The following is a 27,834-nucleotide window of genomic DNA, read 5'->3' as shown; positions in this document are numbered from 1 at the left end:
TTAAACAAATATTTTATATATTTATTGTCATTGTAATTAGAACAAGGCAACACATTGTGAAAATTTATATAATATTTATGTAATAGAATACAAAAGCAAGGAAGGCAGAATATGAATAATTTTGTAATCGTATTTCAGTTTGTGTTACATTTTATTATTAATTTTAATAATACTTTACCTTTATCTTCAATAATAACAATAACCTAGTTTATTATTGTTGTTGTTGTTAATTCATCTTTAAAAATATTTTCTGTCATTGTTTTTTAGCACAAGGTGGGTACAATCTTTCAAAGAACTTGAATTTGAAAAGAAAGGACAGTTGTGATTCCGAACGAAGGCAGATGGAGCTGTTTTATATATATAGATCAGATGATGCTAGCAAGCTAACATGCTGGGCTTCTAATACGGCAATTTCACGTTTGCTCCAAGCTAGCTGGTTAGCCACTGTGTTTCATATAGCCTAGTTGTAACCGGAGTCTTTGATTTAGCTGCTATCACAGCACATCAAAATGAATTATTCGGATTACGACTCGGACGGCTATTCCTCAAATGAAGACGAAGACTATGTCCCTTCTGGTAAGAGATTTGAGCATGAAGCTAGCGTGGTTGTAAATGAGCAAGAGAACACAGATGAAGCTAAGCTACTTTGTCTGTGCTCTGCATATTTATACTGCTCTGTTTTAACATTGCATGTTATTTAATTCATGATATGTGAAAAACAATTACACAAAGAATATCATATAATGCTCATTTTAGGTTCATACTTTCAGAATGGTCTTCAACACATAACTTCCATCTATTATCAAAGTATTGTATAGAATGTGTATACGGTATATTTATTTAGAATCCATTTGAATATTATAGGCGTTTCATGTGATAAGATTAACTATTATGCTAACGTACTCGTTTCTAAAATAAGTGAATTTGGCTGTGAGAGTGATGCAAACAATTACTGATATAATTCACCAAGAACCCTGCTGGTCTTTCATGGTGCTGTATGCCTTGCAAATGAACACCATATCTTTCATGGGCTTTATCTTAGAAGGATCATGAATTTACAGCACAAACTGTATTAAGACTCTTTACTGGGTGGAGGAGAGGAACTGGTACTGAGAGGGAAAAATCTAAGGAAGAGAAGAGAGGACATTCTGCCATTAATCGTTCGTTCTTCATAATTTTAAGATTTGAGATATTCTCACTTACAGAGGACTTAAGGTCAAAATAATTAGGAAAAACTGCCACTACAGATTATACTGCTTCTAAGAAATGTAAAAGTTATTTAGTTACAACATGCATTTTTAGTAGTATTTAGTTTTTTGCTCTTCAACCAAAGGTGCACCAGCAACTCTTAGAAAAAAATTTAGGCAGACATGCATCGTAGTTTGATTTGCCAGTTGCGATGTTCTTTTTGTCTTTATGCCATAAATATGATCCGTTCACATTGGTTTAATTTTTTTTTAAATGGATCAGATGATAATCTGAGCGAGGATGACATGAATGAATGTGAGAAGGAGGACGCACTGGAAGGGGAGGATAACGACGCGCAACAGTCAGAGCATGTGAAGAAGAAAACTAAAGCAAACATCCCTATGAGGTATCGTATTACAAAAGTATATTTTAAACCCAAGTAAATCTGTAAGGGAAAATTTTCTCACTTTTTCCATATTTACAAAGGAAAAGGAAAAAAGGAGGCCTCAAGCTAGAAGATGGTGATGGTGGGTCAGCAGACCAACAGAAAGGTGAAGATGAGCCAAAAGAAGATCATTTTGTAATGGAGTCAAAAAAAGGCAATGAAGAGAAGCAGCAGAAGAAAGCAGATGATCTTTGGGCTAGTTTTTTGAGTGATGTTGGCCCTCGAACCAAAGCAGCAGCTGCAAGTACGGCCTCTCAGCAGGTAACCATCAACTCATGAAAACAATCAAAGTGAAGGAATATATTTAATGTATTGTTTTTCATTTTCACGTACTGACATCATATTTCTGTCTTGGCTCCATTTGGGCTGATGCGAAATATATATTTTTGATTCAGTGTCTTTGTAGTCATGATACTACAGTCAGAATGCATTACTTATTTTTTAAATTTAAATTCATAAAATTAAATTTATTTTTTATTTGATGTATTTTGTGCTTGTGTTTTATTTAATTGTCTCTTAGATTAATGTGCATGTTTTTTGTTTGTATCTCCTATAGTCCACATCTACAACTGGCACAGATAAGCCCAGAAAACCCCCTACAGTGTCTCAGCAGCAGGAGGACAAACCAAAAGAAACCTCCAAAATCACAATTACCAAAGTGTTTGATTTTGCAGGAGAAGAAGTTCGGTAAGTGGAACAGGTTTTTTATTTTATTTTTTTGTAACTGTAAGCCTTTGGTATGGCCACCAGATGGCAGTATGTTCGTTAATTAGATGTAGAGCTGAACGTTCTCTGAACAATTCTTCAGAAATGTTCTTTTTAAAACGGTGGTTTGTGCAAATAGGCAGTTTATTTATAAAAAAAAAAAAAAAAAACATTTTTTTTTAAAACATAATACAAAATAGTCCAAAAAAGACTAGTTCATACACATTTCAAAACTGTCGAGGATAAAATACACAAAAAAGCCTACGGCTTATTTCCGTTGTGGTGCTCGGTATCTTAAAAAAATGGACTAACAAATCATATATGGAGTGCAATCCACATCAATTTCAGAAACTCAACAAACACAAACTTCAAAACATCAATGATAAAACAACCATTTTTTTAACTTCCCTTCTAAAAATACTATCAACTTGTATCTCTTGGATACACCCAGGTAATTTATTCCAAGCAACAGAGCTAGTATATAAAAATAATTCTTTCCCATTTCACTCTTAAACCTACAAGGATATATATCATTACTTCTCGCCCTTGTAGAATGACAGCGAACCTCTCTTACAAATACATAATATTCTAACAGATACTTTGGAACCATTTTCTTTAATATCTTAAACACCATCACTAGTTTTAAAAAAGTTACCCTTTTTTCGACTTTTAAAAAACTAATTTTCCTATAATATTCCTATCGCAAATGCATCAGTGGGTTACTTTCAAAATATCCCTACACAACTTAATTTGAGCAGTCTACAATTTTTTTTTAATTTCTTTGAAATACCGCTATACCAAAAAACTGCAGCATAATCAAAGTGTGACTGTACTAATGCACCAGCCAGCATGTTTAGTGTTTCAGTATCTAAGAAAGCCGCCTGTCTTGCTAAAATTTTATTTTTGAGTGAGCTAAAGCAGCCATCTTTTCTCCTATCAAATTACTGTCCAAAACACAACCCAAATATTTTACCTCTCGTTTAGGTGTAATAATTTGATCTCCAACCTCCAATATGTGTGTGCATGTTATTAATGAATAAAAAAACGTATTGACATATTTGGGCCATTTCAGTGAATGCTTTCATTTAATATTAATAAAAATGCAGTTGTCATCTTAGCATACTATTGCTGCTTTTCAATAATTAATTCCAGTACATTGTATTTATGAGCCAGTAAAATATTCAAATCCTGCCAAGCATAAAGCACTGACAAGCTTTGAACTCATTTGATGAACACAAGATGTTTTTATAGAATAAATGTTACTATGAATCACAATACATTGACCCCAGAAATATTTGGACACTTTTGATACTTAAAAATTTATGAATTTCACTGCAAAAATGACAAAATATTAAAATAGTGACTTCTGCAAACAAATTAAGCCAAGTGTAGGTTCATTAATGTTTGACAACCAGAAAATACTTTTATTTAATAGTTTTATTTCCAAATACTTTTATTTTTAATATATAGGAATTGTTGGATAATTTAAGGCCTAACATATTTAATAATTTTTTTTTTTATGTTCTGCGTGTAAAAATGCTTTTTGCTCTATTTCTTAAAGTGCCCCTATTATGGGTAATGAAAGGTTCATGTTTAGGTTTTTTGGGGAAAACAAATACACTACAGTGAAAAAGTTAAACAGTGATTTTGTAAAATATTATTACTGTTTATAATAAATAGAAAAATGATTTTCTATTTAAAAACAATTATGGATATTTGATATTTGTGGATTATTTTATTAAATTAGGAAGCTCAAAAATACAGCCTCTATTTGAAATATAGAAATCTTTTGTAATGAAATGTGTTCTTGCTCAAAAATAGAAGTATTAGTTTCTTTAAAAAAAAATATATATATATATTGTGACGAGTCGGCTGCCTCCCCCCTGTCCATCATCACCACCCCGTCCCGTATTCGCCGCCCTTCACAAGGCTCCCGACGGGAGTGGGTGTGTGAGAGAGGAGGGGCGCTGAACACCCAGGGCTGGCGGCGTGTGATGAGGCGCACCTGATGTGAATAGAGCCTCATCACCGCCGCTGTTTAAACGCCGAGCGCGCCTCTCCTCGGGAGACCGGTCTCTTCCCCGTGCATGAACGCTGGTGTCCTCGTGGGTCCAGGAAGGGAGCGTCGAGGAGGACTGCCGCACCCGTTAGGCGGCTGACGGGCTAGGATGCCGGGCCGTCGAGTCCCCCAGAGACGCCGGAACCATAGCAGATGGAAGGAGCCGCGCAAGAGACGCTGCCGCCACTAGCTCGCCCGGCCCCAGGAGGGGAGCGCGTGCGGCCACCGGACTCCGCACCTTCCCTGGACCCTTCCCTGACGAACACTACCCTTCTTCACTAGCCCCGCGGTACAGCGAGGACACCAGGTTCCCCATTCCTTTGGACACTTTATTTTCCCTGGACACTTTATTTTTCCCCTTTATTTGTTTAATAAAAACCGCTCCGAGGCTTGACGCCACACCCACTGTGTCTGTCGTTTGCTCCTCCCGCCACAATATATACTGTAAATATACAGTATATGTGGGTGTGTGTGTATATATTTTTTTTTTTAAATGCAGAATGAGTATTTTGAGCATTATACATTTTGTTGTGGTTCACAGGGTCACCAAAGAGGTGGAAGCAGACTCACGAGAGGGCAAGAGTTTTCTGAAGGAGGAGAAGGTGCTGAAGGAGAAAGAAGAGTCCTCTGAGCCACAACCGTCCGTACCGCTCTCCTCTGGATCCAGGTACCACCCCGGTGCATCCCTTTAGTCCTGCGTTTTGTTGTTCTGATCCTTCTCAGTACATGCAAAATTACAGTTTACAACCATTGTGTCAGTTAATTAATGAAACAAAGTGGTTTTTAATGGTTCTGTTTTGTGTTTCAGTGACGCAGAAGTGAATAACTCATTAGCACTTAGACTATAATTAATTCTTTGTTATTGATGTTGTTATATTACAGTAATTAGATGTGATCTCCTTCAGTGGGGTTGGTGCTGGTAAATGGATGGAGACGTCTGTGTGTGTTTGCCGTGCAGGGCTAGAGGGAATGTCAGACGTGTCATTGATCTCTGACAGCTATGATAGTGAGTCTTTGATCCTCTATAATTCCATATCTCTGCCTGTAGGGAAAACCAGCGATGACACTCAAATATGTTTCAGCTGCAGTGTGAACAGATGTGTGTATACGGGTTGTATTTCCTCTACCTAACCAATCAAAAATGGCCCTTGTAGTCCAGACAGGACATCTGTGGAGTTTGTGTATGTTTAAAAGTTAATCATTGTTGTGATCTTCCTTGAGGTCTTCACCACTCCTTACATAGGGTTATTTTGGACAGACGCTTTCGTCTGCCCTCTGAGACCGTGAATGTTTGCTGAACAGGAAGTCATATTTTTCCCTGCACAGGATATACAGTATGGGGCGTTGGCTTGCGGAGCAGGAAAGCAGCTTGAACCCCACCTCTCTCATCCCTTGATCATCCAAACGACTTTCACTTAATGTCCACACTACAAATATTCTATATTCACTCTGCCTCTGTCTGTATCTGGTTTTGATGGCTTCTAAGTGCTTGCATTTCATTTCTCAGTCAATGTGACTTTAAATTAGGCCTCTTCAAATTCCAATGGCTGTTTCGCTCCAGCACAGCAGGGTTCCTGCTTAAACTAGGCACTGAAGGAGCCTAAACACAAAGGGTACCTGTCTCCAGTATTCACTCGCTTCCCTTCGCTTCCTTTAAGCCTCTTTTGTGTGATTTGAGGTTAGAGGGCTTGAGTCAGCACTGTGGCGCTCTCTCTCACACACACAGGCACAGTAGCTCTCTGTTTCTCTGCTTAACAGTGTCATACTGCGCCTCAATGCAGAACTGCTGACGATGGTAATACACACACTTCTTCCTTCCATGGCATTTTTGTACCCTTTCCTTACCCACAGATTTTACTTTGTTACTCTGGTTGGCATAATACAGTTACAGTAAGGCTAACATTATTTAACATTTTAGATATCACAAAGTAATGATTCATCATTACATCATTCATGAACAACTTTTATTTATTTATTCTAGGTTAATATTAATTTCTAAGTTATTTTATAAACATGATAAATATTATTCTTTGTTAATTTGTTTGGTTATAATATGTTAGTTAATTTGTGCATATTAAGCGGTAAAAAATATTAGTATACACTACTGTTCAAAAGTTAAGGGTAAGATATTTTTTTATAAGAAATTAATACTTTTATTTAGTAAGGACTAAAAAATTGATCAAATGTGAAAGTAGAGACTTTTACATTGTTACACAATACGTCTCGAATAAATGTTGTTCCTGAAAAAACTTGTCACGTTAAGAAAAAAATATTAAGCAGCATATGTTAATTATAATAAGATATGCTTCTTGAGCATAGAATAATGTGTAAAGGATCATTTGACACTGAAGACTGAAAATTCAGCCTTGTCATCGAGGAATAAATAGCATTTTAAATGGAGTAAAATTAACATTTGACCAATATTTCATCGCATTGCTATTTTTACTAAGTTTTTGATCAAATAAATGCAGTCTTAGTGAGACTTCTTTCAAAAACGTTTAAAATGTTAACCAACCTCAAACTTTTGCACATTAATGATTGCTGTTAAATTATTCTTCATTGGTAGTTCATGATATCTAATGCAACTAACTACTGCCAATTAATTGATCGCTACTGTGTGTTACCATAACTAGAACTATCTGAAACTAACTACTATTTTGACTATCAGTTATTGTTGATTAACTGATTATATAGATTCTTGTTTGATCAATTGTATAAAAAGATCAAATTTAATGCTTAGTATTGATTAATCGGATAAAGAAGCCAAATTTAAAATTAAATTAAAAACTATTTTTTTTTCTATACAGTAGGCTTCATTGATAAAACATACTAGAACTAAATTGTGTAAATCATTTGTAAAGCCATTCTTGCTTAAATTGAAATATGATGGAATTAAAAAGTTGAAAATGTTATAATATAAGCCTACAGAGCCAGTAATTTTGTCAGCAATTCACATTATTGAAAGGATGTTAAACATCTCTCCAGTTTCTTTCTCCCGCCACACACACAGACTCACCTCGACCCGCCATCTGTTGATTCTTCCCAGCAGCCCACTGGTGTGTGAACAGGGATCAAAATGAACACTCGCCAAGTGCCAAAATGCAAGTAAAAATTGGATTTGGCAAGTAAATGGAATGTATTTCCTCACCAGTTGGCTGGTAACTTTATTAGGAACTGCAACATTGCTAGATTTAATTGAACTGTAGAATGTTATTCTAACCTTTTTTCCTCAGTGAAATATGTACCGTTATAGTTTATTTAGGATACCTTGTTTATTTTTCTTTTCCAAAGCTCCATGCAGCAACATTAAAATGGAAGATGCTGCATATATACAGTTTCAGAAGACACTGTAAGAAATATTTAAGACCTGGACATTTGCTTTGGCAGGTGAAGTGGCAAAAGTTAATTTTGGAGTTTGCATGAACGTGTGAATAATAACCTTTAGGGCATGCCAGTTGTGAGTACCACTTATGTGGACACCACAGACTGATGTAACCTCACTGCTAGTGGTTCAAGTGTGGAGCGGTGTTGTGAAATTCTGTGTTGTCTAAGTGCTATCGATCACAGAACCAGGCAGATTTACTGATGCTTGTTCTGAGCCCCAGTGATGGCTTGATTGATTGTCTAATGTCTCTGTGGTCTTATCACAGAACTTGACTGACGTTGAGGCTGAGCTCCATGTAAGCACCCGGAAGCACACAAACAAATCTGTACTTGAAGGACAATGGTGGCTTCATCAAAGCTTACGTATTCATATACATATGAGTGCTGTTTGCATAACACACTCTCACACAGAGTCGGCGAGAAGTATGCCCTCTGTCTTCCTGTTTCTGTTCCGCTTGACTTCCCGTCAGCTTGCTGTACGTGAGTGTGAGTAACACAACATACAGCGGTTCTGGGAAACCTTTGTGTACGTCCACTTAAAGTAATGATTTCCACATGCACCAGTCACAGCTCTGCTTTTCTAATTATAGAGCCTCATCTCTAGGACCCTAAAAATAGGGCCTTGTTCTCCATTATTACAGAACAGTCACACACCTCGATCTTTGTCGGGTCAAGCAGTTCATCTACTGTACAAGAGACTGTACACTGTGTGAATGTGGAGGAACAGTTTTTTTTGTCATATTTTGTTACAAATATACAGTAGCTATACATATATAATGTTGACACAAACAAAGTAAGAATCATTGTGGTCTAAGCAGTAATATTAGTAGTTTTCCCCTTGTGTGTTGTGGTTTGGTTAGTGCTTTCTAGTTCTCAGTTTTCTCATGCTCAGGGCAGTATTCTGAGTATTAGTGAATAATTTCTTCCATTCCGATGAGTAAAACTCTGCTGTTCCTCAGTAGTCCATACAGCTTAGCAACATATTTTATGCTATGTTATTTCTGCCATTATAATTATCCTAAATAACTGAAATAACTGGCAACATTTCCATTTCTAGTCCTGAGTTACTCCACATAACCAAAAAACCACAACGAATGAAATCCACAACATGACATTATTAGCACGATGCTTTGATGATTTGCGTTGAAGTTTTTTGCTCTCTAACACGAAACTCACGATCATACAGATTCTTATTGAAATGGCGAGGCTTTGCCCCTAAAATTTCGACAAATAATGCACCTTAATACAATATTTAAATATAAGGTGCATAATAAAGCACCTTAATACAATATTTTTATATAAAAAAGATTAATATTATTATTTTACGTTTTCATTACTGATACATTTCTATCATTATAATCATTTTTACTCTGTGACCTTATGTAAGATAAGTGGGCTGGAAAATTTATTTATATAATTGATTTTATACAATAATTCAACAATTTAATATTGGGAGTTACATTTTAGACCCAATGTGTTAAAATTGTCTGTTTTTGCACTATTTTGCCAATTAAGTTAATTCCAAGCAAAGCCAGAAATGGTGTGACTCTTCGAGCAGCACACAGCAGCGTTTTATTACGACAATTTATTATGACAATATAAAATATAATATTTTTTCTTAATTTTTCATTTTATTACTCAAATAGTGGATAGAAAATAGCTTAATAAAAGGTAAATGTTTTCTAATAATGATTAACTTTCAGTTTCAATTTGGGTTGAGTATCAAGAACCTATTTTTAGAATCTGTTCCAAATTTCCATGAATTTAATAAGACATTGCATTTCAATTTTGCTAACAAATATATATCGGGGACCCCTCACAAGAGAGTCGTCATATTTATATCATGTCATGTCATTTTATATATATATATATACACACAGTATCTCACAGAAGTGAGTGCACCCCTCTCATTTTTGTAAAAATGTATTATCTTTTCATGTGACAACACTGAAGAAATGACACTTTTCTACAATGTAAAGTAGTGACTGTACAGCTTGTATAACAGTGTAAATTTGCTGTCCCCTTAAAATAACTCAACACACAGCCATTTAATGTCTAAACCGCTGGCCACAAAAGCTGGCCACAAATTGGGTCCAATTAGCCATTTTCTCTCCCCGGTGTCATGTGACTCATTAGTGTTACAAGGTCTCAGGTGTGAATGGGGAGCAGGTGTATTAAATTTGGTGTTATCGCTCTCACTCTCTCATACTGGTCACTGGAAGTTCAACATGGCACCTCATGGCAAAGGATCTGAAAAAAAAAAAAATTTTGCTCTACATAAAGATGGCATAGGCTATAAGAAGATTGCCAAGAAGATTGGCTGTTGTCCCAGAAGGAAGCCTCTTCTAAAGATGATACACAAGAAAGCCCGCAAACAGTTTGCTGAAGACAAGCAGACTAAGGACATGGATTAATGGAACCATGTCCTGTGCTCTGATGAGACCAAGATAAAACTTATTTGGTTCAGATGGTGTCAAGCGTGTGTGGCGGCAACCAGGTGAGGAGTACAAAGACAAGTGTGTCTTGCCTACTGTCAAGCATGGTGGTGGGAATGTCATGGTCTGGGGCTGCATTAGTGCTGCCATCACTGGGGAGCTACAGTTCATTGAGGGAACAATGAATGCCAACATGTACTGTGACATACTGTAGCAGAGCATGATCCCCTCCCTTCGGAGACTGGGCCGCAGGGCAGTATTCCAACATGATAACGACCACTGCCTTGCTAAAGAAGCTGAGGGTAAAGGTGATTGACTGGCCAAGCTTGTCTCCAGACCTAAACCCTATTGAGCATCTGTGGGGCATCCTCAAACGGAAGGTGGAGGAGCACAAGGTCTCTAACATCCACCAGCTCCGTGATATCGTCATGGAGGAATGGAAAAGGACTCCAGTGGCAACCTGTGAAGCTCTGGTGAACTCCATGCCCAAGAGGGTTAAGGCAATGCTGGAAAATAATGGTGGCCACACAAAATATTGACACTTTGGGCCCAATTTGAACATTTTCACTTAGGGGTGTACTCACTTTTGTGGCCAGCGGTTTAGACATAATGGCTGTATGTTGAGTTATTTTGAGGGGACAGCAAATTTACACTGTTATACAAGCTGTACACTCACTACTTTACATTGTAGCAAAGTGTCATTTCTTCAGTGTTGTCACATGAAAATATATAATAAAATATTTACAAAAATGTGAGGGGTGTACTCCTGTGAGATACTGTATATCATGGGGCCAGTCGTGGCCTAATGGTTAGAGAGTCGGACTTGTAACCCAAAGGTTGTGGGTTCGAGTCTCAGGTCCGGTATAGGGATTGTAGGTGGGGGGGAGTGAATGTCCAGCTCTCTCTACCCTCAGTACCCTGACTGAGGTGAGACCCTTGAGCAAGGCACCGAACACCGAAACCGTGTGTGTGTGTGTGTGTGTGTGTGTGTTTTTCTTCACTACTCACTGCTGTGTGTGTGCACTTGGATGGGTTAAATGCAGAGCACAAATTCCGAGTATGGGTCACCATACTTGGCCACTCCTTAAATATTTGGATGTCCTGTGCAAACATTTGCAAACATTGTTTTTACCAACTGAACTAATTATTCTCTCAGTGTGGAGTTCAAACTAACAATCATTCTGTTACCAGCTCAGATCTTTAACCACTTCACCACTTCACCCACCCACTTGTAATGAGGTCAAAGTGAGCAGAGAGAAGATTGTTCTGGGTTTAAATGGGGAAGGCCGCTTCAGGATTTCATTAGCAGACCTGAAATGACCTGTTCCCTGTCTCCTCGCAGCTGGATGCCGTGTCAGCCGGTCCTCACGCTATAATGAATGCATATTAACTGAAGTGAGGGTTCGATATCACGCCCCCTCACCACCGGACACATCAGAGCGCCACTGCCGTGTGCTCCGTCTCCCAACTAATGCTTCTGACAAAACCAGGCCACTCTTCACTCCTCTGGCATCTAAAAATATGCCGTGGCCCGAAAGAGATCAGGCCACACAGTTTCCTGTATGTCAGTGTGTGTGCTCCTGCCAAAACAGATATCCCCCAAGTGGCTCTGTGTTAAACAAGAGATCACAGAAAGGCATCGTCTCAGGGGGTGGCAAATATGTGGCAACAAACTGCGGTTGCATCTGACAGTCCTGTATCGACACAGAGCTTCAGCTGATGTATATTTAAATCTTTTTAATATTTGCTTCAACACTCCTAAAAACAAATGTTCTTTATTGGCATCTATGGCTCTATCTATGGAGGAATCTTTAACATCCATGTAGCCTTTCCATTCCACAAACTGGTTCTTCTTTGACTTTGCAGCGAAAACCCCCTTTTAATAGTGAAGTGTTTAAACCGTTGCGATGACCTACAATCAAGCTTCAGCTCTGAATGTAGAATCACACATGAAATATTAAGAGTGTTTACTTCAATATCCAAAGCAGCACTCAACATTTTTGGGCGGAATTCACCACAGACACTTTTAAAATGTCAAATCAGCTCTTGCTGTTTAGACACTTTTCCTCCCTCCTGTTTCTCTGCGAGTTCTGAGAGCTCCATCAGCCTCCATTCAGCCTGTCAATGAGACACAACTAGACCACTTCAGTCCTCGTCAGGCCTCATCTTCAAACACCAGGGTTTGAGACGGCTCCTGCTTGTGCCAGGAAGAGTATTTCCGTCCTCACTGACATGCAGCTGCGGAGCTTCAATAGTCTACCGTCAAGGGGAAAGCTGGGTAATGCTCTTCTCTTCAATATTGTGGGAACAGATGGGGAACGTCAGTTTGGGGTCCACTCAAGACCCCCTTCCACATTTCACTGCCCCTGCCGGTTTCCCTTGAAATACAAAGAGAAAACCCTTTCAGGAAGGAAGTTAGCCTCGTTAGAGACAAAATGGCTGGAAGTGATTATAGTAACTCGCTCTTATCGATTACGTATTTGTGCAACTACCAAACTGGCCTCTTCGCAAAGTATGGTAATATGTGAGTGGAATGAGGATTGGAGCAGTACGTGAGTGAGAGAAGAAATGCAGAGCAAGGAGCAGGCGGTGGCTCTGAAGATGGGAAATGTACCGACAGCTTGGAACTGGGACACTTGTAAGGTGAACAAAGTCTGACAGCCTTGTGTTCACGGGGCAGAGACAGATGAATGATGGATACACATACAGCGCTCTCAGTGCTGATTTAATCAGAGATTATTCTTCTATCATTGCTGTTTTCAATAGATTTAGCTATCAAATTGCTCCCACTCGCTGACAAAATTATAAATTATTTTCTTGATGTGGCAAGCTCCAATCTAAATGACTGACTATGCAACCTCTGGGAGTAAAGACATTTACTCTCATTTACTTTTTTGAATGCCAGTCTGTATTTTATTAATTTGTCTGCAGTTATTCAGTAGATTTCAACACCCCCCCCAGATAAACCAACATCTGAACGTAAAATTAATCTAATTATCATTTTTGACAAAATCCCGGAAAATTATAAAATAGTTTAAATACAAAACTGATAATTTTTTTTAAACAGAAATGAAGCAAGTCACTTACTTTATGAATGAGTCATTGAATCACCGACTCACCTAATTTCTTCAAAAACATTGATTCATTCCGTAATAAAACGCTGCTGTGTGTTGTTTATTGGGTCTAAAATGTAACTCCCAATATTAAATTGTTGAATTATTGTATAAAATCAATATCACATTTGCAATCTTGCTAATGTTGCTTTTATATTTATATATTTATATATATATATATATATATATATATATATATATATATATATATATATATATATATATATATATATATATATATTAGATGTTATAAATACAAGACAAAATTTGCTATATCTTGAAGGATGAGGGCATTTTTAACTGCATTTTAATGTTAACGCTGTAAACGCTTGCACTCTGACATCTTTTAGTTTTTGTTTTTTTTTGTAAAGTGGGTGACACTTTAATGTGAGCTCACAACAATTACGACTGTATGAGCCATTTAATTTATTTGTTAATGTCAATATAGTGACACATGCTGGCTAAAGAATGTCATATAAAAGATTGTTTAAATTCTGTAGTAAATGACGTAATGAACTCATGGAACTTTGGAAGACGCCAGCAGATGTAAGGTTTCAGTTGCTGTTTACGAGTTTGTTTTTGGTAACGCCATTGTACTAATTGTTTCTTTTTGTTTATTACCTTTTTATGTGAACAAATGAAACCATCATATCATACCATTTCATCATTGGAGCACTATTGAATTCACTGTAATGGCGTCATTGAAATCACACTTTGGTCACTACAACAATATCGTCCTACATATTGCGCAGAGAAAAGGTGGGCTTTTTGACCTGTTGTCAACTGCCTAGCAACCACTTTTAAAGTTTTAGCAAGCAAATAGCAATGTCCTGGCAACCACCAAGAGCACCTGCTACATCATGGATGCAGGTTTGGCATGTTTCTTGCATTCACATTTTTTGTCTATCATGTGTTTTTTGTGAAAATTTAATAGTCCTCCTGTTACATGCTGGGTTGTGTGAGATAGCAATGTGATTGTATCCTGAAGCAAAGAGTTATAATTCTCCACTAGGACTGTGCAAGTCTTCAAATGAGTCTGTGCAAGTTGCTCAGTTTGTTTGTGTTTGAGGATGCATTTCCTGCATTCCAGTCTTTCTGAGTCTGTTCCACATCTTGTCACACACATGCACATATATGCTCAGACCCACAGAATAAAAAGGTCCAAAGCTGGTCTTGTGTGCGCACATAAAAGTCTCACACTCTCGGAGAAGCACCAAAGGATAAACCACACATATGTTTCACAGACGGTTTCCCCAGCAACTACTGAACACGTGAAAACAAAATCTGTCTGTGTGTATTTTAGATGGAAGGCTTTATCTCTTCACGTCTCCTTACATCTTTCTCCTGCAGAGCTCAGTTGAATTCACAGTTGGACTCAACACTTTGTCCATCTGTGCTGAAAATATCTGCACTTGGTAATTTAGGGAAGAGAGGAACTGCTTCTTCATGGCTTCACTCTTAAAATAGTTCACCCTGGATTAACAATTTTACACGGTATATTTGTAAACCTGGGTTTGAATATTGAGAATTTTAATTGTCTCATGCACAATTATACGTAGTACGACATGCAGTAACATGCTTTTTCAACTCTTTGTAAAATAACAGAAATAGAATATATAAATGTGCAATGAAAAAGTTCAATGAAACATGAGATCACTATTGAACTTAAAATGTGACTTTCTTGATTTACTCTTTTTAAATGAAACACCTGATATCTAAATCTGCATAGACTCCTGTCAACCTGGATTAATCTTTGTATTGCATGTTTACAAAGTTAATGGTATTGGACAAGTACATTGTGACGTGTTTTAATCCTTTCCTTGTCAATCTTTGGAAATGCCACATTGACCTGCTATGATTGTCTTAAGTCTTTTAAGACGTGCGTTTTCTAGCACTGTTTATTTTCCTTTAGATGCTGAAACTAAACTCTGCATGTTTTTGTCTCTGTTCATAGCGTATGAATAATTAATCAGACAAGTACTGAGGCAGTTTGGGATTGGTTGTCTGTATTGCAGGCATAAAAGTAGTGTGAACATCCATTTATAACAAAGAAAAGTGCCTAGGGTGTCCTTAAGCATAGTGTGAAAATTTTTATGGAGTCATAGAAGACATTCTGATATGCAAAATTGAAAACTTGAATCTATAACTCCCCAACACTCTACTAGCTGCATTAAACAACGCTCTTAGGCCAAGAATGCACTGTAAAGTTTTAGGAGTGACAGCCGTATTTAAATATGGAAGTGAATCCCCTAAATTACCGTTTTGTTTGTGTATGGAACGGAGCTCACTCTTGATATCGCTATGATTGATACTGTTGTAACCATGATAATGCTTTGCTGTCTAGCGCATTTGGTATACGTTATTTTTGACAAAAGTAATATTACAGTGAGTGACCAAAGAAAAATTTGTTAAATTAATCGATTTTACTTACGTGCTCTTGAATGTTGCCATGTCCACTTTTTATAAGAAAAGCTTATTAATCATCTTTGGGCCTGTTGTTTGGACTCTTCTGTTCTCATAAAGTGTATGTGGCTTGGATTTAAGTTTATTGGCTTGTTCTTATATGCCATTTTTTAAATATTTCTAGATCTGGAAACCCTGAGTCAAGGCGTATCTCCTTCCCTGTGATTTTCTGCACCACAACTGTGATATGAGCTTAAAGACATCATTAACAACACGTTGATCAGTTTGGTTCTGTACACGATGCATATAATTTCTGCAAATGCAATTGACAATACCTGCATTTTTTCAGTTGAAATTCCATTAAAAAATTAGCCTACTTAAATTACATAACTGTGTGTGTATAGAACAGGATTAAGCAGTAAAAGATGAATTGACAACCAGATTTTGATACAATGTGTACATGCCCTTAGAGTATTTTTAGAAATGTGTTTTTAGTGAACATTTAGACATAACACATTTGTTTGTGTATATGAAAGACAAATCACAGTTTAGGGGCTGTAAGTGTCACTAAGTCCAGGTGGCTGATCACAGGGGCCCGGGGCGTGAAAGGTCTTTGAACTCTAGGTCTTAGCACTGCAGGTGTGTTATGTGAAGGAGTGTATGTTCATTAGTCGTCTATGAGCAGGTGTGCTGCTCATTGTTCACAGAATGTAAATCTGTCGTTCATCGTGTTAGAGGCGGAACAGAGATGCTTAGAACCTCATGTTCCAACCTAAACAGCTCTTTGAAGATTAAAAAGAGAAAGAAAAATAGGACCCTAAAAATCAGAGGAGGCTGACAGGGAAAATATATTTATAAACTCCAATAACTTTGCCAATACATAATTTATATGTGACTGTCCTTCACAGGTCGTGAGGCAAATAGCGGTGTAGAATTTGCATGGTCCACACATGGTTTGTTTTACAAATAGTTTTTTGGGGACCTCTACATTGTGTTCTTCACCCAAATATTATGTTGCAGTATGTTATAGTGAAGGATAGATTTAAATTTCTCTGTCTTTGCCTCTTGCTAATGCATTGAATCTAAGATTATCACACTTGTTAAGCCTAATTATTTAATGTGTGATTATTAAATTGATTATGTTTCCTCATGTTAATGAATAATGGGTCGGTTTGTGTAAAACTGTATTTTTTAAATCAACTTTATGCTTTGGCTAGTGAGTGGTAGGGAAAGCCAGTTATTCTAATTTAGGGTCATGTCCATTAGACACAGATTAGATGTTTTTTTTTTAGCATTATACATACACTAAGTGCAGTGTCTTTAGGGTAACGGACAAATTCTAAACCAATACCTCAATAACTATAATTTCATAATACACAAAGCTATCATAGTCTTCGCAAACAAATGCAGGTCTGTGGATTGTGGGTAATATTTGGGCCATTGCTCACAGCAGGAAGTCTTGACAGTAATTGTCTAGAAATTTCTAGTTGAATGTGGCGAATTTGTTACAATTGATGCTTTGTTGTACCAGCTGTGCTTTTAAAGGGAATTAGAAACACAATTTCTCTGAGACTGGTTTAGTTTTCTGTTGGCAGTTCTAACAATCCTGACCCTGAAACCTTGCCTCTAAATTCACAATTGCAGCAGAACTGCCACTAGGAATATTAAAGCTAAAATGATTAAGAAACAAATCTTCATAATGTTACTAGTCAGCCTCACTAACTGGCTTGTTGGGTGCCAGACAATTAGTCAACTAGTTTTTGATGATTAACATGGCCCATGACCGCACCATCTGGCTGCAAAAGTCATTTAAAAATGACAATGTATTCTTACAGAATAATGCTATAAAAACTGCAAATGCACTGACGTTCAAAAATCGGGGGTCAGTAAGACTGTTTTTATACATTAATTCAGCAAGGACACAACAAATGAATCTAAAGTGACAGTAAAGACATTTATAATGTTACAAAACATTTCTATTTTAAATAATCATGAAAAAAGTCGTAAAAATATTAAGCAGCACAACCATTTTCAAAATTAATCTATATTAAAAAAAATGCTACTTCATACCTCTTTGTTTCTGAGCTGTGTTTTACTTGTGGAAGTTTTTGTCAGCAACTTGATATATTTGCTGTGTATTTACATGTTGGTAGCTCTTCCTTCTATTGTATATATTTTGCAGTGCTCATACAGTATATGATTAAAACATGAGCATAAGAAAGTTCCTTTATGTGCGTGTGAATGTTTTGTGATTTGATGTGTTTTGTGTTACCCCGTGGTCTCTCCTCTGGCTGTTCTTCCAGCTTCCGGCTGTTGAACAGAATGTGGGTCAGTTATGCTGTGCTGGGGTCTTATGGAGGACGTTTGCACTGGGTTTATAGCTGCGGTTCCCAGGCCCATGCATGTACGTTCTTGTTAATAGCTGGTCTACAACTAGGCCAGTGTCCACGCCTCAGGCGGCAAAAGACCATTAGATCAGTCCGAGCAAGCAGGCTACTGAGATAATGGAGATGAAGCGTTCAGGGTCAGCTGGTGTCCGTCTCCCATGATGCCCTTTTGTGCCTTCTCTTATGATGTCACAAAGGCTTTAATCACTCACAGAGGAGATGGAAAGACTTGTCAACCAACTGCGGGTCAATGCTGAGTTTATGAGCCGCTTTGTGAACTTACGATGACATAAACTGATATAATGAGGTGGGGGAATCTACTTCCTCTCTTGAAAGGAGTCAGAATAGGATGTTCCAGCCTTTTCCTCTCCATACACAGAGTGACGGGACATGTTGACTTTTTGTGTGCCTTTTAAATGAGATGCTAAAAAGACTTCAGTCATGGGAGAACTCTGTCTGCAAATAAACATCTGAATTCACAGACTTCTGCGCTACTGTTTTACCATGTACATCCTGTTTCCCTTTGGGTTTGAATTCCAATTTGGTTGACTTTTAGGTGCCCGCATTGGCCTATAACCCAGTTTGCTGTATTTTATTAGCCTGTGATGTAACACATACATGCATACATACATCTCTCTCAGTTTAAGCACTATGGGTGATGAGACAGGATACAGTCACCTTGGCTCTGCTTTTAGCATTCGGTCTCAGCGTTGTGTGCTGTGGTCTGGCTCCCAGCCCAACGTTGCCCGCTCACATCGACGCTGCCGCATGGCACACAGGATTGACTATCAGTTGAGCCCTGATTGTATATTGATTCCCTGTCAGGATGGGTTTAAGCAGTGTTCCTGTTTCTCTGTGTGTATGTACTGGTTCTGTTGACTAAGCTGTTAAACTGCAGGTAACACTTTCACAATCATCCTCGTCTCACTTTGTTGTTTCTTGTCTCGCTTCACAAACCACATTGACTCCGTTCAGAGTCTATAAAGCACTTTACAATAAGGTTCAGTTTGTTAAAGGGAGAGTACTCACAGGTTTGTAACGACATGAGGGTAAGACCTTCGTTCATCTTCAGAACAGAAATTAATATATTTTTGATGAAATCCGAGAGCTTTCTGACCCTGCATAGACAGCAATGCAACTACCATGTTCAAGGCCCAGAAAGACATAACCATTCTCTTTTAGAACTTTTAACCAGTAAGATTCCACTGTGCGCAGGGATACTGCTTTGCGACAGTTTTAAATGAATTATTCTTCAATTCTCATTTTTAAATGGGAAGGCCAGCCAGTGTGCTCCTGTGCTGTCTGTGAATAATTTGTGTAGGCTAACTGAATTGTTCATATTAAAATCTTTGTGGTTGTTTTCAATGTGACTTTAATAAGGTGACTTTAATAGTTGTGCAGCAGTCAGGTGAGCTTTCCTCGTATGAAATGTGTTTGTGGATGCAGCTGTAACTGAGGGAATATAATTACAGTATTGATTTTACCATTATTGATTTTTACTTTTTGCTGTCTTTTTTGCACCCCAACATTATTTTTGCCTGTGTTGTCTGGCCAGACTGTGACTGTCGTGGGGACAGCACTGCAGTGAAACAGCTGGCACAAAGATGCATGTAATCATGGGCTTATAAATTGTCCAGCTAACAATCCAATATTTTATATATAAATAATATATTTAAAAAAATCATTTTATATATAAAACATTGGAAATATCTAAAAATATAATGCATTAAAAAAAATCTATAATATATTTACGTTTCACTTATGGATGAATGTGACCAGATATTGAAAATGTGGATGTGGAAAACATTCTTAATAAAGAAAGAGTAAATGTGTACCCGCAGATGTTAAAACATTCTTCTTTGTTTCTGTTTTTTCATCTCGCATTTTTCACCTCCCTGTTTTCCTCCTTGAATAATGTTGACAGTTTTTGCACAGATGGCAGATGCATTTTGTCAGACCTTTAGACATTAGTCATGTGTGTCTGTGGGTCGCCTCATTCCTCTGTGCGCACGCTGTATGTTGAACACACAAGTCCTGCTAAATCGACTAGATCAACAGTGAGGAAACTGCAACTTGCAGTTCATTAAGAAATTAATGAAGTCTTTTTACCCTGTAGTCAAGTAATACAAGTTCATAGCATTCATTTTACTTCAGCTCGAAGCAAGACAGAGCGTTAAAAACTGATTTATATAAGGGAATCTTAAGGAGGTGGTGCAGTTTTGTTCTCTCTGTTTTTAAACCGATATTGCAATACCTTCCTACCCGAACCTTTTTGTTTATTTATATTTTATATTCATTTCATATTCTGAAAACAATTGTACCACCATCCACGTACACACAATTTTCCTTCTCGTTCCTCATGGCAGACTTTCTCCTATGACTCCCCTGAGCGTGAAACCGTCTGTCCTTGGATACCCCAGCACCCTCTAATGCACCCCAAGGTCCTATTGCCGCCCCCCATTCCCCCTGCAGACCCCCAGCCCACTCACTCCCTCTGGCACCCACATACAAGAGGGAGGGCCGCTGGTCTGGACTCTTCAGCACTTTCATTCCACAGATCGTTTAACATTTCATTACTGCAGCCAAGCGCAACCTCAGTGTCAAGATGACTTTGGTAATGTTCAAAACACATCTTTGTTCCGGCAGCATGTTGCGAGAAACATACCAGCATAAGATTTGCCTCTCCTTCCACTTTGGATCATCATTTTATCTTTTTATAAACAAAATAATGAAATATTTTTTTGTTCCTTTTGTCTGTCTTCCTGCATATTTAAACAATTATTTTGATGCAGATGATCTGTTTCCACTTTAAAATCCAACAAAAATGTCACTGGAGCTAGTTTTTAGCCCCTCTCAGTTAGAACAGCCAATTTTAATATTTAAAAAAAAAATCCTGATCCAAAATATCTTTTATGATTTTCCTTCCTCTAGTGCAAAGAGGCCAGCGGGCATGGGGAGCATCCTGAATCGCATCGGGACCAAAAAGCTGAAGATGAGCACTTTGGAGAAGTCTAAGATGGACTGGGATGCCTTTAAAACAGAGGAGGGCATTTCAGACGAGCTGGCAATCCATAATCGAGGCAAAGAAGGGTATGTTTAAGCCTCATTAGTGACCCAGACAAACACATCATCTCATATTATCTCCCATTAGTGTCTCACACTAGCTTCTGAGATTTTCATCAGAGCTGAATAAATATCATTAAGTGTCTTAAGTGCTTAAAGCCACAGTGTGCTGGCGTATTATATTTCGGTGCAATTTTTATAATACATTACAATTCATTAATTATGCACTGATGTTAACTAGATAGTAAAATGAATGTATTTGGGGTAAAACCATATGCTACTCATGCATTTGATTAACATTCTGACCTTTGCAGTTGCTCTTAGGACTAGGGATGAGCATTTGGAGAAATTTTGTAGGGAGTACAAAAAAAGTTCTGTTCTCAAATTATGAGTCTGTTAAAAGATCTGTGCTGTCTCTTCTTGGGTTTTCTGCATATGTACATGTGTAGGAGAGATGTGGGTGTTAAATATGTGGCCTCGCAATGCAGATGCCTGCTCTCACATCTGATTCATTGATTGGGGATGAACTACATGAAGAAATGTACAATAGAGTTTATTTATTTATATTGTTTATAAAAGAGTCCACTTGTGGCAGTTTTAAATTCACTTTTTATTTAAAACTTTCACTTTTTCCTTTTTAATTAATTTTTTTCTATTATAAATTATATTAACTCATAGCAATAGGTGAAAAGTTGAATAGAATAAAATAAACAACAGCACTCAAGTTACACGTGTAAAACCCGATGATCTTTTTTTGATCAATTGTTTCAGTCAGTGTTTTGGCAATTGACTCAATATTTTGTCATATTCATTAATTTTAGTCACTTTCACTTAGACTAAAATGGTATTTAATTTTAGTCGATGCATTTGGGTGAGCTAATTAACCCACTTGTAAAGTGTTTACGACAGCTCTTACAGTTCATCCACCAACATTATTGATATTGATTAGGTTATTGAAACAACTGTTTTTTTTTTTTTTTTTCTTGAATTATTGTTAGTGCACACCGATAACACCTTGCTGTATATTTCTCATTATATGTTTGCCAACAGTATGTTTTAATTAAAATGATTTAATTACCGTCATGATGCACACTCTTCTACGCAATTGTTGAAGGACTGAAAAAAGTCTTTGTAAAATTGAGATTAACATTGCCTTCCAGACTGGTCTAGGATCAGTATTCAGTAGAGCCGCAGAATGAATGGAGTGGGAGCTAAGCCAGCAGCACTTCATTTAAACCTGCTTATCTTGGCCTTGATGGCTATCTAGAGGAGAAAGAGGTGAAGAATAGGACTTTACTCAAAAGCTGATGATGCAAAGCTGTACCAAAAAAGCTTCTGTTAACCAGGGTCAGAAAGTTTAGAGTTGTGTTTAAAGGGAAGTGAATGATATACTGCAGTACTGACTTCTCACTTTTATTAAAGCAGTTTCATCATGGTTCTTGTTTGAGCTGGAATTGAAACGGGGTGTAGCTTAGTGGGATTAAAAACCAGAGAAACTATATGATGTGAAATGTTTAATAGGTATTTATGATTGCAGTATTTCCAGGCACTACTCAAGATACTTGTGATAGTCATGTGACTCTTTGTATAGACGGTCAGATGTTCTTCTTCCATTAAAGCTCAAGATGCTCTTTGACTCGTCTACAATTATGGTGGAGAACTTTCCAGAAGTTAAACTTTTTGCCAAATCTCTTTGTAGAACCATCCCCCCCCCCCACACACACACACTTGTTACAAGTGGACTCTTTTGAACGCCTTTGTTATATTAGTATAGTTTTAGCTGACTCCTAGTCAACCAATCAGAAGTGTGCGGGACATTCTAGCCCACATCTCTTCTATACGAACATATATGCAATTTTAAACGCATGAACAGACCATTATTTTTTTTTGCTTACATTTCATTCCATCATAGTAATAAATAAAAGATGCAAGAGTAAAGTCATATTATAAATGCAGGATTAGAAATGCTGTTCTCACCCTCCTTTGCCTAATATTAAGGTTGGGGTTTCTGAAAGAGGTTTTCATTTTAGTAACAGACATACCCCTTTTATCGATTCCCTCAACATGCCTCATTCATCTCAAATGTATAATTAATACCTAACAGTCAACAGTGAAAAGGTTTACGCCTGCTGTAATGAGACTAAGTACATAGAGATGATGGAGAGTGAGCCGTACTCTGTATGGATGGTTTCTTTACATAGCGAGCTAATTGCTACCACAAACCTAAATACATGGTCTTTTCTGGCAAATTACAACATTATGATACAAATTATGATGTTTAAGAGACTGAAAATAAATTTCATAGATTAAGTATACTTACCCTGTCAGGACCGACTGTTGTGCTAGTAATCTACAGATCAGTTTTTAGACTTCAAAACCCTCTACACACACACAGTTTGTGTCTCTCCACTGTACGGTCATGATTAGATTTAATTCATAGTGAATTTAGGAGGAAGTGAAATCTTGGTGGAGGATTTGTTTCCCGTCAAGCTTTTGGTGAATGCACACCCATAGGTTTGTTTCAGGAGGTGAGTAAATGTGAGGTCTCTTGGGTTTCATGCCACAGCTGCGGCTGTAGGCTATCTCAGTAGTGCATCAACTTAGTTGTTGTCTTGCTTTCCTCTGAGTTGTGAATACCCCTCTAACTAGCCCTGTCACCATAGTTACCCATCCTACATTCCTCTGGGGTAATGCAGTGTCACATTTGTGCGACGTTACCCGACTCCCAAGATGCAATTGGTGTAAAAACAAGCAGGGAGATGAGGGAGGAGAAACTAGCATCTTGTGCTATGGTGATATAATGACGTAATTTGTGCATCCAGTTGCTATTCTGTTTTACTCCCTTACCATGCATTTGTCGAGTTATAGTAGAAAGTTATAGAAATAGTAAAGCCAAAACTTAATTTTATCATCATTTACTCACCTTCATGTTGTTCCAAACCTTTAAGATCGACTTTCTTTCTTCTGTGAAAACAGAAAAGATTTTTGATGGTCAGTGGGGTCCATTGTTGTTTTAGACTCTACTGACTTTCATTATATGGACAAAAACAGAAAACATCCTTTAAAATCTGAAGAATATCATACAGGTATGCAATAAGCAATTAAATGATGACAGAAATGACACTCCACACATTTCTCATTTTTAATATATGGATGAAAAGAACTGTTTTCTATGAGACAGTTGTAGGGAGTGGAAGTTACTAAATTAAAAACCTGGCCTGGGGGTTTAAAAATAAAGCAGACAAAATTATGGTCTGCCTCTGTTTCTCTGAGAGGGATGTGGTTTAAGAGGAGGATCGCTAGAATAGAATAGCATAGTGCACAGGCCGCTAGGCCAAACTGTATGCCTGCAGGACTGTTTTCAGAGTGAGACTGATGGTTGAAGATCTTATTATTTTTTCACAAAATATAGGACAACAAATGCACCCAGATCTGTCAGAGCTAACACAGTTTGTAAACCCAGGGCCTCATGTCTCTGGAGGCAAATGGTTGGTTGGGCATCAGAGCTTCCAGAGCATCCTGGGATTGAGACACTGGGGAGAGTGACCCTCTGCTGGGATTAAGGGGGAACGGAGCGGACGTGACAGATTGTGCTGTTCAAATGCTGCAGGCTGAATGCACAATGTTTCTCTGTGTGTTTACAGAATTGAACTAGGTAAACAAAAAAGTAAATGGGTCATATCATTAAAAAAAACAACTGTTCCATCATTTAAAAAGAATTTAGTATGCTATTGAATTGTATACTGCATTTTTTAGAATGAAATACATCCTCCCTTCCAACAAAATTATCTGTTCAAAGATGACTATTCTGTGTTTAGAAACATAATAGGAAACATACTGTTATTCCTAGACGGACAAATGAAAAGAGTAAAGTGTGGAAAACCCTGTGCTGTTCCTGGATGTGTGTAGCACCTACAGCTCTGCAGATCCTCCCAATGAGTCCCTGATAATTTCACTTTACCCTGAACAGATGTGCGTCATATTTAATTATGTAATCTGTAATTCCACAATGCATTTCTTTTAAAAAAAGCTGCCATTAAAAAAGCTATATTGGACCCAACAGCAAACCTTTAGCCCAGGTGTAAGTGTAACAAATTGCTTTCTCATTTCATATGCAAAGGCTTTTACATGGAACTCTTAAAGGCAGAGTAGGAAAAATGACCAGAGCAATGGTAAAGGTCAGAGACAAGGGGAAAGCGTGCATAAATTTATTACTGTTTTGATGCCAAAAATTGAGTATGGATATTATGCTCATTAAGTACCACAGTGGAAAAAATTAAGAATTAAAGCGTCAATGAAACTAAAGTATCAACAGCTCTTTTTGTGTGTATTGTGATAAACAGTTGAGTGCAAAATAATTATAAAAAACAAAATATGTATGACGGGACTTGACTCCATCAGTTGTTTTTTGGGTGTTGCAATCAAAATGTGGTGGCAGATGAATGTATTGTAAGGGTACAGTGTTTGGATTTAAGTGAACTTTACTGAAACTGAAATAAAAATAAATTACAGCTAAATAGAAATATTTAATAAAACTAATAAAAATGACAAACAGATAAATAAAATAAAAAACATGCATGGAATCATCCACAACAAGATCAATAGCATTTAAAAATGAGTAAAATTTCACTTCATGCCAGCTGTAAAAAAAAAAAGCATCATATGAGCCATTTAAACCCCACTGTTGCTCAAATCAGGTTGTGTTTGTGTGTGTTTCACAGAGATTCTATTGGGACTTCAAACAAGACACAGGCAATCAGTTTTTGCTCTCTGTCGTCTTTTCTTCATTGGCAGGGACGTGAGTTGATATCTAATAAAACGCTCAGTCTCTGCTCCATAGCCTCACATGTCTGCGTTGCAGCTGCTCCGAGGGTTTTTCTAGTGTGCACAGTGCTCTACACAACAATTCATTTAGACCTCACATAAAGCTTTGTGTAGGAGATGCCCTTCTCTGCTGATCATCAGCCAGCCCCCTGAACCTGAACACAGACTATTATGAAGAAAACCACAAAACCAGATGATGTCAGCCTGAAAGGGCCATTTTATTTGCTTTGTCCTCAGCATCTGCTCTTACTCCGAGTACCAGCGAGTCTTGTAATGACAATAAACGGGGAGGCTGAATAGATGCACCTATAACCTCCAACATCTAATGGATACAGGTTCACTAAAGCCCCTATTGTGTTGCCCGAGACAAATTCTGGCCTTTAATAATTTGAGCTTGACTTTATGCAATATAAATATCTAACCTTTGTGACTTCCTTTCCTCTGTGGAACACAGTGTTTTTCCTTTATTAATCCATAAAATGAAATTACACCTCATCGACTTTCATTACATAGACAAAAGCAGAAATGTTTTGAAAAATACTTTTTGTTCTGCAGAAGAACTAAAGTCAATGCCGGTTTGGAGCATTATGAGGGCGAGTAAATATTTCAAAACCTGAACTAGGTATGTTAGTTTTGGTACGTCGAAAATCTAAAATTCTTTGGCCCTTTATAGTTGCAAACCACTTGTGACAGGTAATAGCAACATGAAGCCAGCATGCCTAAAAAAAGAAACGAATATGTGTGTGAAAACACTTTACCACCAGAGTGCTGACATGTACCAAAACCCCACTGTCCCCACACACCGCCAGTGTGCTTCATTCCAAGACACAGTGGGAAACGGCAACAAAAGCACAGAAAGAAGCTTCAGAAAAGCATCACTGGAGATGTAGTGTACAGTTGCAAAAAGATGATATTCAATGTATGCAGTCATTGAACTCACACAGACCCAAGAACAGCAAACCAGGGTTTGTGTCAGTGTCATTCTTGCTAAGAGCTTGTTTACTTGTGCTTTCCTCCACCATTATCTCAGTGTCCTCACTGTCTCTGCTCTCTGTGTCTGTAGGTACGTGGAGAGAAAGAACTTCCTAGAGCGAGTGGACCACCGGCAGTTTGAGTTGGAGAAGAGTGTGCGTCTGAGCAACATGAAACGGTGACAAGAGGAGAGAGCAGACACATTCACTGATCAAAACAGACTGGCCCATATTCACACACACACTGCATACACTGTTTTCTTTGTCATATAGGTGGAATAACCCGTAGTCCCCCCAAAACAAAAACTGGTCTGCTTTCACAATCTGTATGTACAGCCCCCATATTGTCTTTTCCTTCTTCCACTCTTCCTTTGTCCAATATTGCATGTCCATGTTTATCAGGGCTTCTTTAATACGAAAGAGGAACAGCTCAAGATGTTTTTCTTCTCAAGGACTCAAGAGCAATTCCTCAAAAACCTCATTTCATAATTCATTGAAGTACATCCTAACCATTCATAAGAGTGACATTAATGGGAAAGAAAACCTCATTAAGATGCACAGATTAATCTGAATTATTTAGCATATTTCACATCTTTGTTCTGACAGTGAGGATTTTTTGTAAATGTAAACGTCCTATAGTCATGCTCTTTACACACAGGCATTCAGGCATATTCTTTTTCTTTTTTTGATGTTAAAATGGAAGAGCGCAGTTGTTTTTGTTTTTCCCATGCATACTTACTACTGTCTTAAGAATTTATTTTGTTAAGAGTGGTTGTATGGCAATTACCCCACTGTCATTTTAATCGTGTTTCACTGACAGAAATAAATCATGTCATTGAGTTTGGACACTTTAAATG

The 27,834-nt window shown here is 37.6% G+C and overlaps 1 protein-coding gene across 1 annotated transcript; it reads left to right on the top strand.

Moving 5' to 3' along the window:
• The first annotated feature begins 38 nt into the window (after positions 1-38).
• On the top strand, positions 39-27,834 carry LOC306843280 (craniofacial development protein 1-like). The gene is made up of 7 exons (XM_079374656.1): positions 39-576; positions 1,471-1,594; positions 1,675-1,894; positions 2,190-2,320; positions 4,939-5,064; positions 21,051-21,209; positions 27,070-27,834. The coding sequence occupies exons 1-7, from the start codon at positions 510-512 to the stop codon at positions 27,158-27,160; spliced, it is 918 nt and encodes a 305-aa protein (XP_079230782.1). The 5' UTR covers positions 39-509; the 3' UTR covers positions 27,161-27,834.

The sequence above is a fragment of the Barbus barbus genome, assembly GCF_936440315.1.
Source record: "Barbus barbus genome assembly, chromosome: 23".
NCBI classification, from domain to species: domain Eukaryota; kingdom Metazoa; phylum Chordata; class Actinopteri; order Cypriniformes; family Cyprinidae; genus Barbus; species Barbus barbus.
This window is presented reverse-complemented; position numbering and strand designations above follow the sequence as displayed.